The 11752-nt window shown below is 60.9% G+C and overlaps 1 protein-coding gene across 2 annotated transcripts in view; it reads left to right on the top strand.

Annotated features, from left to right (window-relative positions):
* Positions 1 to 10469, top strand: part of TMEM255B (transmembrane protein 255B) — a 32527-nt gene extending 22058 nt beyond the window's left edge. For both annotated transcript variants that reach the window (XM_081214681.1, XM_081214682.1), the window contains exons 6-9: positions 697 to 782; positions 1825 to 1984; positions 5092 to 5235; positions 9853 to 10469. In XM_081214681.1, the coding sequence (XP_081070807.1) occupies positions 697 to 782; positions 1825 to 1984; positions 5092 to 5235; positions 9853 to 10020 (558 nt within the window). In that variant the 3' untranslated portion in view covers positions 10021 to 10469. The remainder of the gene's footprint in view (positions 1 to 696; positions 783 to 1824; positions 1985 to 5091; positions 5236 to 9852) is intronic.
* The last annotated feature ends 1283 nt before the right edge of the window (positions 10470 to 11752 follow it).

Genomic DNA, 11752 nt, shown 5'->3' on the forward strand with positions numbered 1-11752 from the left:
ACTCCTGATGTGGGTGGCTTTCGGGAGTTACCCACAGAACCTTGAAAGAAAGGCTACATGCCCAAGGGTCGCTTGAGGTGCTGCTAAAGGGGCCGGGGCCTCACGGGGGCCCCAAGGGCCTCTGGGGTCAGGCCCTGCCCCGGGCGCCTGGCCTCTCAGGCGACCCCAAGCCTCTGCTCGAACCTCTGTCCTCACTGGTGCACGGCCCTCCCTCCAAGTCCTTCTCCCCAAGGCCCCCGTCCTCTCTCTGCAGCTGGGTGGTCTCTGCCCCACTTACCTTCCACACGGGGGTGGTTACAAAGCGCCGGGGGAAGGAGGGAAGGCCTCCGTGTGACCTGGGGAAGGGCTGGCTTGGTCAGACTGGGTGGCCGGGAGCTGTCCTCTGGGAGCTCAGGAAGGGTCTCCCACCTGAGGGGTCCCCACCTGCAGGCTCCTGGGCACGTCTCCCCCTCCCTCACCTCGTCCAGCAAGCTTTGGTCGCCTGGTCCTCTACCTGTCCCTGCAGGGAGGGCCCTGTCGCCCCCCAGCCCTGCTGCACCTGGACTGGGTGGAGGAAAGGGAAGGTCAAGAAACATGGGCTCAGGAGAGGCAGCTGCCGGGCTGATGGGGCAGGGTGGTGGGTCCTTACCCCCAGGGAGGCCCCTGCCCGCTCCGGCCTGCGGACACGGGGCGCCTGACCGCACTCTCTGCTCACAGGTCACCTGCCACTCCCTGAACGGTCGGTGCCAGCTGAAGGTGAGGAGTAACACCTGCTACTGCTGCGACCTCTACGACTGCCAGAGGTGAGTGGCGGGGAGCCCGACAGCCGGTAACCCCACGTCCCTGGACGTACCTGCCCCCACTCCGCACCCCCGTCCTTGCACGCTGCACCCACGTCTCATTCAGCCCTCAGACATTCTTGTGAGGCCAGGGCGTGGGCTCCGTTCCACAGATGAGAAGACCGAGGCTCAGGGCTGCCGGGAGGTGGAGGGGAGGGGAGGCCTCTCGGGGAGCCCTGTCCTGCTGTGGGCTGTGACCGTCACAGGTGACCCGTTTCTTCCTCCCCGGGTGCTGGTTCCCTCAGGGTCTCCACCCCGGAAGGCCGAGACCCTGTCTCTGCCTGCTGGTCTCTCCGGTCTGGGGACGGGGGCGGCAGTTTGCCCTGGGTCCCCCCACCTCCCATGGGGCCCAGAAGAGCTGCTCCATCCAGTCTGTCCAGCTTTTCACCTGTCGTTTGGACCAGTGCAAGGTCCCAGCGCCTTGGGAGTCAGAACCCTCCCCACATTGTCTTTTAAATTTTGTGTTAATAGCTTGAATACCTACATTAAAGCCAACAGGAAGTTTAGTGTTTGTGTCTTGGAGACCCCTCCCTGAATAGTTGAAAAACCCAGGGGTGGAGGCTGCAACACCCTTCCCCCAGAGCAGGAATTCACCCGATTTCCAACCCAAGGCTGTGGTCCAGAGCCTGCACAGACCACGACCACGGGGCCCAGGCCACAGGGCCAAGACGAGTCCCCTCTGAGGCTCACCCTTCTGTGTTCCCTGCCAAAGCGGCCAGCAGCCGCTAAGCCCTGCCGGCTCTGAGGGGACCGGGTCGGGGATCTGTCTGCCCGGCCCATGTTTGGGGCAGGCTGTCCTGCTCAGAGACCTGGGCCCCCTCCCAGATGGATTCTGGGCTCCCTGGGACAGCCCTGCCCCCAGGGCCCCCCTCTGCCGCCTGAGGGGCCTGGGCCCTCCCAGCAGAGCCCCAAGCCCATCAGTACACGGAGCGTCTGCCCCGCTGGCTCAGGCGGCGAGGTGGCCCCCCTGCAGCCGCGGGTGACGCTGAGGCCCCTCCCCACACAGCGCCGAGCACCCGCCCACCTACTACGAGTTCGTGGGCGTCCGCGGCTGCCAGGACGTGCTCCACCTGTATCGGCTGCTCTGGGCCTCGGCGGCACTGAATGTCCTAGGCCTGTTCCTGGGCATCGTCACCGCGGCCGTCCTGGGGGCCTTCAAGGACATGGTAAGTAGCGTCTGCCGCGTGCTGGGCAGACTCACCGATGGTGACATGGGCCTGTGGAGCCGCCAGCCGTGCTGACCACAGCCTGGGGGCACTTCAGTCCCTCCTCCCCGAGGCTCGCGCCACCTGAGCCGGTCCAGGGAGCGCAAGTTCAGCGGCAGAGATGGGCACCGAGCCTGGCGCCTGACGGCCGCGTCAATCCCTTGGTGGCCCGCTGAGCACGGAACCCCAACACCTCCGATCCGGTAGATCTGGGGCTCAGGCCCGTGCTTCCCAAAGTCAGGTAACTCCAAAGTGAGCCCCCGAGAACGTGCTTCAGCATCTGGGCGGTCCTGGGCAGGGACCGCACTGCAGGACCCGTGCCTGAGGCCACCCTGCAAGTCTCTCCGTGGGCAGCGTCCTCTCCAGGAGACCAGCTGTTCCAAGCCGTGTTCTCGCGCGGGGCTCAGATGGCACCTTCTGGGACCTGACACTTCATCCGTGGAGGTGCCGCACGTGAGGCCACAAATGCCAGGAAGAGCTCACAACCGCCCACAGACCAGCAGCCACCCGCCCCTCACCCGGTTTTAACGGGGAGGCAGTGCAAATGCACGTGCAGACAACCCCGCAGGCCAGACCCCATCCGCAGCTCACACTGCCGAGGGGTGCTTGTGACCTCTGCCCAGAGACTGTGGCCATTGGCCACACTTCTCAGCCTCACCTGGAGCCTCCCGAGATCAGTGACATGTTTCTTGGAGGTTTCCTGACCCCAGACAAAGCCCGAGACACCACGGGAGACCCTGGCGACCCCCCGCCCCACTCCCACTCTGGTGGTGCAGACGCCAGGCCCAGCTCCTGCTCGGTCGCAAGGTGTCTTTCCGTGCGTGCACAACAAGCATCCGGTCCTTTAAGGACGAGAGGTGCCTGCCCCCGGGACACCTGGGGTCTGCAGGTCCCACAGTGCGGTCTGTGGGCTCCCTCGGTGGGGCTTTTCCTGCTGTGGCCAGGTCAGAGTTTTCTCTCTTGGCAGATTCCCAAGGAGAGTGAGGTTAGACTCGATGGCTACACAGAGTGTCTTGTTCGGGTCCTGCCCCTGGGAGCCCGGGTGGAGGCTGTTGAGCTGTCCCCAGGGATGGCCGTCAGCCCGGTGGCTTTTCCAGAAGAGGCCCCTGTACTCATGAGTTTATAATAAAACTTCTGGAGCTTCTCTCGGGAACGTAGCGACGCCCCAGAAAGGCCGCTTGTCACACGGGACACAGAGTTACCTGTCAGCCCCGCTCTGGAGAGTTTCCTTTCTCATACCCAGAGCTCAGGGGTGTTGTAAGAAGCAAGTAAGGTGCTTCCTTAAAATTTTACACCTACGAGTAGATGCTCTTGTAAGGTAATGGATCTTATAATTTAAGAATTATCTTAAGGAACGAAGACACGTCACTAGCCACCCAAAGCTCTGGGCACTCAGGGCTCCAGAGGGCCGGTCACAGACAGCTCGTCCCGTGGGGTGCTGGGTGGGCGGGTGCGCAGAACGTGGAGTCTCGTGTCTGCAGAGGGTCTCTCGAGGTGGGGTTGCCCTGGCAACGTGGCCACGCTTACAGCCCAGCCTGGGTGCGGAAGGGTCTGCGTTGGCCTCAGGTATGAGAGCTGCAGGTGGACAGTCCTGCTGGCCCAGGTGGGGTCTCCTTGCCGTCCTGGGAGGCTCGGAGGTGAGAGGGTGCACGAGGGGTCAGGGCAAGACCAGGCAGTGTAGGCAGCCAAGGCCGGAGGAGGCGCCTAGCGTCCCCCGCAGAGTGGCCGTAGTTCCCAGAGTGAGGCCGCCTCTGGGAGACCCCTACACCTCCACCCCATCCTCCCCAGGCCCCGAAATGCTGAGCCAGGCCAGGCAGCTCCTCTCCAGCCCATGACGCCCTTTTGATCCTTGACCCACGACCCTCACCAACCCCCTTGGCCCGGATCCCCTTAGCCAGGCCTCAGGCCCGAAACACTCTCCGCAGCCCTGGGGCCCAGCTCCGGTGGTACCGGGCCATGTCGGGGCGCACACAGTCGGCCCTCAGCTGTGCTTGTTCGTGAATAAGGCATCAAGGCATCGAGGTGGCTGGGCTTGGGCCCCGTCTTGAGTTTTCCGTCCTCTCCCTGCTTTCAAGCTGCCTGTTCACTCCTCAGAGTTTAACTGACTCGACGCGCAGACCAGAGCTCCTGGTAGGAAAGGGCGGAGCACTGGGCCTGCGGGATGAAGGAAGCGCGATGGCCCTCCTCCTACCTGGGCTACCTGCGTCCCGAGGGCAGGGGCGGCGAGGCAGCTCTGGGGTGCTCTCTGCCCGCTCCGGCTGTCTCCTCTGGGGCGGAGCGCCTGGTGCACTCCTCGCTGCGTTCCCCCCTCCTCAGGACCCTGCTCTGGCACCTCCGGGGCTTGATGAGTTTTCAGATGCTCCGTCTGTGCTGCTACCCGTGCTGTCGCGGCCCCTCCCGACTCTGCCCCATGGGTGTCAGGCGGGATCCAGGTTCTGGGCTCTTAGGGAAGCATGCACCTCTGGTCTGGGAACCCCGAGCCCCCCGTCGGGAGCGGCTGGCCTGCCTCTGGAGAAGGGTCCATCCTACAGCCCATCCTCTCTGGGGGCAGGTGAGAGGTCAAGAATCAGGGCCCACATTCTGTTTTCCTTTGGGGAATCAGAGCCTCCCATGAGCTAAGGAAGCCGGAGTTCGAGGAGTTTGGGAAGCTCTGGTCTTGGTTGTGCTTCTCCAGAAATCCCTGCGGCCAGAGCCCTACCCCCGCCTGTGCCACCCGGAGCCCCTGTGGGGAGAGGGCCCTGCTGACTAGAGCCGGGGGCATCTTTGGAATCAGCGCCCCTCGGAGATGCCCGTGACACACGCTCCTGGAGCAGACAGATGGGGTTTCCTCACTGTTCCAAAAAAAACCCAATAGAGCCTGGTCCTAGCTGGGCCTCTCGGCAGATCCCGGAACAAACAGGAAAAGGAAAAGCAAGAAGAAACCCAGCTTTGGGGCTTTAGTTCTGGTTGGAGAGAGGCTGGTGGAAGGACTCGGAATCTCTCCCTCGGGACTCCACCTTCCTGAGCGGCTGCCGGACGGGGCTCCCCAGAGCGGGGCTCGGCTGACATGTCTCCATCCTTTGCGGCAGGTCCCGCTGCCCCAGCTGGCCTACGGCCCATCCACAGCGCCTCAGGTCCTCTACAACCCCGCCCAGCAGATCCTGGCCTACACAGGCTTCTGCCCGGTGCCCCCGGCTGTCCCCACCTGCTCGTCGTACCCGCTGCCCCTGCAGGTAGGCCGAGCGTCCCCGGGCCGGAGCGGTGCTCACGTCCCAGGCAGCTGTCATCCAGGGAGTGCTGCTCGGGTGGGACACGGGAGTGGGGGCTTGGGTTGAAGGAAAAGGGGGGGTCTATGGCTCCCCCTCCCGATTTAGACAATGGGGTGATGTAGCTGGTGTGGACCAGCAAAGGGGGTGGGACGACTGAGGGATGTGGCGGGTGACCCCAGGCCCCGCACTAGACCTTCGGCATCCCCGGCGGCATTTGGGGCACCTGCTCCGTGTGGCCCTGGTGACCCAGCCAGCCACGTCTTTCGGGGCCTTGAGATTTTCTGACCCCTGACCAGGTCCCACACAAGTTGGCTGCAGTTTCCTGGCCAGAGCGGCCAGGGATGTGCCAGCTGCCGGGCCCCTGTGACAAGGCAGAGCCACTGAGTAGAGCCGAGGGCTTGTCAGCACCCACGAAAGCGGCAGGAGCACAGGCTTCACCCGAGGACAGCTCTGGTGGCCTTGGGGCTGCTGTGGAAGGGGGCACGCGGGGGTGAAGCCTGTTCATAGAGCAGCGTCCCGCCCAACGAGCTGCCACTGTGGTGACCAGGACGTCCCCAGATATTGCCCTGTGTCCTCGGGGAGCAGGGGTGAGCACCTCTGGCCCAGACAGCCTGTCAGCCTCTGTTTTGTCGGGGGCGGGACGGTGGCCTTGGCACGTTCTCTGGTCTGTGTCAATGACAACAGCCCCTGAGCAGTTCTGGGAAGTTCGCAGGGTCAAGGTACCGGAGGGGCTGCGTCTGTGTGTGTGGGCAGGTGGGGTGCTGAGACCCCGGCCGCTTGCTGTGAGGTCGCACATCTTCATCTGCAGCTCGGGGTCCCAGGGCCCGAGAAGTGATGTTGACGGGACGTGAGACCTTTTCAGGGCCAGCGGCTGTTTAGGACAGGTGTATGTATCCACCAGCTCAGGGACAGAGGCGGCGGCCAGACTTGAGGAGGGGCTGAGGGGAGCGTGGTGTCCCTCTCCGCGGCCCCTTATGACGCAGAGGAACGCGCAGATTCGGCCCGGCTGGCCGCCCGGGGCTGCGGCACAAGCCCGGCCAGCGAGGTCCACGGTGGCCTCCCCAGGCCCGGCAGCTCGTGGGGCTGGAAGTGGGTGTGGGCTCTCTGGGCCCCAGGGCGCAGTGGGTGTGGCGAGCCTCCATCCCGCCCGGGACAGGCCCGCTGGGCGGGGATTCAGGGACCACTCCACCTCCCCGTGGAGGCGCAAGTCCTGCCTCTCCGCACCTGGCTCCTTCCGCTCGCCACGAACATGAAGCTGGTGGCTGCGCGCCCAGGGCTCCGGGGGCCTTGGAATTCCCAGAGGAGGCTGTGCCACGGTGGCCTGGCCTGAGGGCGGTGCCACGTCTGTCTCCGAGGAGTGGTGGCCCACGGGCTGTGCCATGGGAGGCCTTCTCCTGCCCATGAGAGCCGACCCCTTAGCCGTCCCACCAGTCCCGAGCAGGCGCCCTGGCCGCATGGGGACCTGCAAGCTGAGTCCTGAGTCTGGGAGGGGCCTGGCTCGAGAGTCTTCCCATTTCTAAGACACGGAAAGGAATTATCCAAGCGTCAGGAGATGAGCTGGTTGCCAGTAACCCCCGGTAGCGTCACTTCTCAGGGCGGGTACGTCAGCTTCCCCGACACCCAGGTGCCATCCTTGGCAGCCCTCGTCTTCCCTGGGAGCGTCACCTGCATCCCACCTCCAGGCCACCCTCCCTGGTCCCCAGCACGGGAAGGACCACATCGTCTGGGCGTGGCCTGTGTCCTGGGCGCTGTAGTCTGCCCCTCATCTTCTTAGTTTGCCGAACCCAGAACGTGAGACCCACAGCTGGAGGGAGGGCTGGACCCGTGGCTGGCTGGCCACCTGTGGTCTCAGACACCAGCTTGGAAATGCACAGACGTCGAGGAACGGGCGTGCTCCACGGGCCGGCTGTCTCCAGTCCTCCCAGCGTCCCCCCCAAGACCCCACAGTCACGCCCGCACACGGGGACTCCAGGCAGCTCTGGGACGTGGCTGGGGGCAGAGGCGATCCCCGCAGGGCCCTTCCTCCTGGCTGAGCCCCGGCGTTTGGCTGGTTTGTCACCAGCCTCCCGCAAGCTTGGCCGCAGGGAGGACCCGGAGAGGACGGCACCTCATCCGGGCGCCTGCTGCTCTGGGTCCTGACCCGAGGCACTGGCAGCCGTCCTGCTCCTGTTCCTTCGGGAGACGGGGCTGCAGGGGGCGGGCACGGTCTCCCCTCCTTACCGCTGGTGCTGGTGAACACGTGGCTCTGTTCCGGTGTCGTACTCCAGCCTCATCCACCTTCGGGCCTCTGGCTCATCAGAAACAGCAGATGCGCCCAATTCTCCCTCCCAAGGGCGGCCTGGGCTCCCTCCACAAGGGCCTGATCAGCTTTTATCACCAGCACACGTAGGAGCGTAATTACACACACGTCAATCATCAGATTTTGAGGAGCTGACAAATCAATGATGCTATGTGTCTCGTCAGGAGGGAAACGACAGATTGATGTTTCTGACTCTGTTCCCATCAGAGGAGGAAAGGGATATTGCAAGTGTCCTGTCCAGTCCTTAGCAGCGGAAAGCACTCCCACATAAGAGAGGGAGTGAGCAGCTCTTGGGGGCTGTTTGGAGCAGTTGGTCACAAGAACAATCACCTTAGAAGAAAACCCACCTTCCTTATTCCCAGAGTCGCCTGGTCAGGAAGTGCAGGCACAAGGACACGCCAAGGATTAACTCACATCCTGTAACTAAGGACCTCGCATCCTGTAACTAAGGACCTCACATCCTGTAACTAAGGACCTTGCATCCTGTAACTAAGAGGCTTTTCGTCTGCCCCCAATGGGATTGCCTGTGTGGACAGAGCCTAGTTTCCTCTGTGATTCCTGGTGGTTTGCTCTGTGGTTCCTGGTGGTTTTCCCTGTGGTCTGTGGTGGTTTTCTCCATGGTTCCTGGTGGTTTGCTATGTGGTTCCTGATGGTTTGCTCTGTGGTCTGTGGTGGTTTGCTCTGTGGTCTGTGGTGGTTTCCTCCGTGGTTCCTGGTGGTTTTCTCTGTGGTCTGTGGTGGTTTCCTCCGTGGTTCCTGATGGTTTGCCCCGTGGTTCCTGGTGGTTTACTCCGTGGTTCCTGGTGGTTTACTCTGTGGTTCCCGGTGGTTTACTCCATGGTTCCTGGTGGTTTACCCTGTGGTTCCTGGTGGTTTATTCTGCAATCCTTGCTGGTTTGCCGTGTATTTCCAGCTGTCTCCTCTGTGGTTCCCACTGGTTTATTCCGTGGTCAGTGTGGTTTACTCCCTGGTTCTCTCAGCTGCTCATTTCTGGTAAAGAACTGACCACACACATGCCTGGTGGGAGCTGGGGACCCGCAGATCTGAGGGATGTTCTCTAGAGGTTTCCTTTGTCCCCTGACGTCAGAAAGAAGTGTGAATTTGAGAGAAAGAAAGCAATGGAGGTGTGCAGGGGCCCAGGGCCCTTGGATCCCTAGAGCCCTGACTTGTGAGGAAATTCTCTCCAAAGCCCGAGGTCCGGGGTTCCTCCAGGGAGAGGGGGCAGGCAGGCTGGCATCCCTGGTCCCTGGGCACCTGCTGAGCAGAAAGCAAGGAACCACCTGGCCCCACCGAAGACGAGAGCCTGCACACACTCACCTGTGTCCCATCACAGAGGGGTTGCTTGCTTTATTTAATGTTGGTTTTAAGCAGGCATTTTTAACCTCTAGAAGTTAAAAAAAAAAAAAAGAAAGAAATTTAAGAGGTTGTTGGCAGGTGGAGGAAAACTGGAAATTTTATTAATTTAAAGTCTGTGGCATGCCCCAACATTCTCTTTGCAGAATCACTTTTTGTGTCTATGTGTATTAGTGTGGGTTCTCCAGAGAAACAGAACCAATAGCATGTGTGCACATAGTAGACACAGGTAGAGATATATTTATAGAAAGAGATGATACAAATATAGATATATAGAGGGAGAAAGTCCAAAATCTGCAGGGCAGTCCACAGGCTAGAGGTCCCAGGAAGAACAGATTTTGCAGTTTGAGTCTAGTCAGTTTGGAGGCAGAATTCCCTCTCCCTTGGGAACCTCAGTCTTTTCCTCTTCAACTGATTGGACAAGGCCCACCCACACCAGAGAGGGTGATCTGCTGGTCTACATGTTCATCATGGATACCAAACACCTTCAAAATGACATCCAGCAGTTTGAGCAAACATCTGGGCACTGTAGTCTAGCCAAGTTGATGCATAAAATTCACCATCACACTATGTGGAAAATGTTGATGTTCTTGGTTTTTTCTGTAAAATATGAAGTGTTGAGTAAACCCAGGACCCCAGATGAGCTGGGCAGCCTTTTCCTTAGACGGCGTTTGCACGTCCGTGCATCCCGATGTCAGGTGGTCACCAGCCACCCTCCTGAATGTCAAGACCGGTGCCCACAGGCGAGAAGGGGGCCCAGTGGGGCTGAATCGGGGCCTCCCTGCGGCCCCCTGGGAACGCACACTGATCAGGGAGCGGTTCCCACCAGGAGGGCCTGGGTCTGGGGGTTCGGGCCAGGGTGGGCTCTGAGGAGCGCCAGTCGTGCTGGGCTCCCAACGGCTGAGGAGGCTTTTTCTGTTTGGTTGCAGCCCCCTGGTGGCTTCCCGGCCTCACCTGGCTCCGACCTCTCTCTGTCCGAGGATGTGCAGCCTCCGTCCCAGCCCGGCTCCAGCTACCGGCCCCCCCCGAATGCCCCCCCCATCTTCACCCTCACCCACTTCCTCCCCGGGGAGAAGCCTCCCCCCTACGCGCCATGATGCAGAGGGTGGAGATTGAAAACTAGTTTTTGGCTTGTTAGAAAACAGAGCAGCTTTTACGAACCCTGCTTCTGCGGCCAACCTCCTGGAGACGTCCGAGCCCTCCTCCCCTCCCTGGGCACATCTGGGCAAGGAGAGGCCGGACCGTGGCAGGGAGCCCTGGTGGTCAAGGCCACCTCACTCTGTGTGAAGCCACACACCAAGCTGTGCTAAAATGCCCGCTGGAGCCGCCTTGCTCTGGTGGCATCACTTACAAAACAGTTTCATTTTCCTCCTAATTCGTTATCACTATGATGGTCAAGGGGACTGTGGCAGGTGCCCCCGTGTGAGGGAACGTGCTGTGTTTGTATTTATATGTGTGTGTCCCTGGCGAGGGCAGGGTCGCCACCCTCAGTGCTGCCCTCCTGGTACCCATTCACTCGAGTGAAAACTTGTCCCAGCTCAAATATAAGTGCTGTTTCCAAGGCCTGCGAGTGGTCTGAGGTCTGCGTGTACTCTGTTCCAGTCGCGTCCCGCAGCTGCATGTGCCCTGTGTACGGTGTCTGGGCCCCCGACTGTCAGCCTTTGTGGAGAATCCAGGGGAGCCTGGTCTGTTCTGCGAGACACCCCGTGTGGGACCCCACCCGCAGAGCAGGTGCCCCTAAGATGCAGCCTCTCTGCTGAGAGACCCCTGGAGGGGGGGGCCTCTGTGGCCCAGCAGCCATGGCCTTGGTGAAGCCGTGCCCAGGACAGACCAATGGCTACCAACTGGGGCCCCATGTGCACCTGCCCACTGCCAGACACACCTGAGGAAGCAGGTGAGCGTGGCCTTGGAGCCAGTCAAATCCTGGTCGAGAGACAGACCGGAGTCTGTCTCAGAGTTACAGTCATGGATCATTGGGGAAAAGAGATGGCGGAGCAGGGACAGGAGGGAGGAGAGGTGAGGGGAAGGGAGAAGGGAGGGAGGCAAGCGGTTGAGTCTAAACGAGACGCGGTCTCCTCTCCCCCTGCTGGCTGGGAACGCAATTGTGTCCAACAGACAGAATACTCCCAGCCCTCACTTTCAGAAACGCTTCTCACTACATTTTCTGAGCATGTGGACCGTTTCCTTAGAGAGGAGGACACGCGTGGATGCGTCTGGCCCCTTGGCCTAGGGAAGGCTATTTGTCGCAGACGAGGCAGGAAGGACCTGGTCACTGGTCAGAGCATGCAGATTGTTGTGGTCCCTGCAGCGCCCCACGCCCCCCACCAGTACCGCAACGAGGGGAGTCACAGAATTCTTGGTTTCCCGGCACATGAAAGTGATGTTTACACCATCCTGCAGTCTGTTGCCAGTAGCATTATGGCTAAAGAAACAATGCGCAGCCTTAATTAAAAACACTTCATTCCTAAAACATACCAAAACAGTGGGGGCTTCCCTGGTGGCGCAGTGGTTGGGAGTCCACCTGCCAATGCAGGGGACATGGGTTTGTGCCCCGGTCCGGGAAGATCCCACATGCCGTGGAGCAGCTGGGCCCGTGAGCCGTGGCCGCTGGGCCTGCGCATCCGGAGCCTGTGCTCCACAGCGGGAGAGGCCACAGCAGTGAGAGGCCCGTGTACCCCCCCCCAAAAAAACAAACAAACCCAAAACAGTGACAAGAGTAACATCAAAGATCACTGGTCACGAATCACCCTACAAATATAATAATAATGAAAAAGTCTGAAATATCATGAGAATTATGAAAATGTGACACAGAGACACGAAGTGAGCAAA

The sequence above is a fragment of the Mesoplodon bidens genome (genome assembly GCF_964165515.1).
Source record: "Mesoplodon bidens genome assembly, chromosome: 17".
Taxonomy (NCBI): Eukaryota; Metazoa; Chordata; class Mammalia; order Artiodactyla; family Ziphiidae; genus Mesoplodon; species Mesoplodon bidens.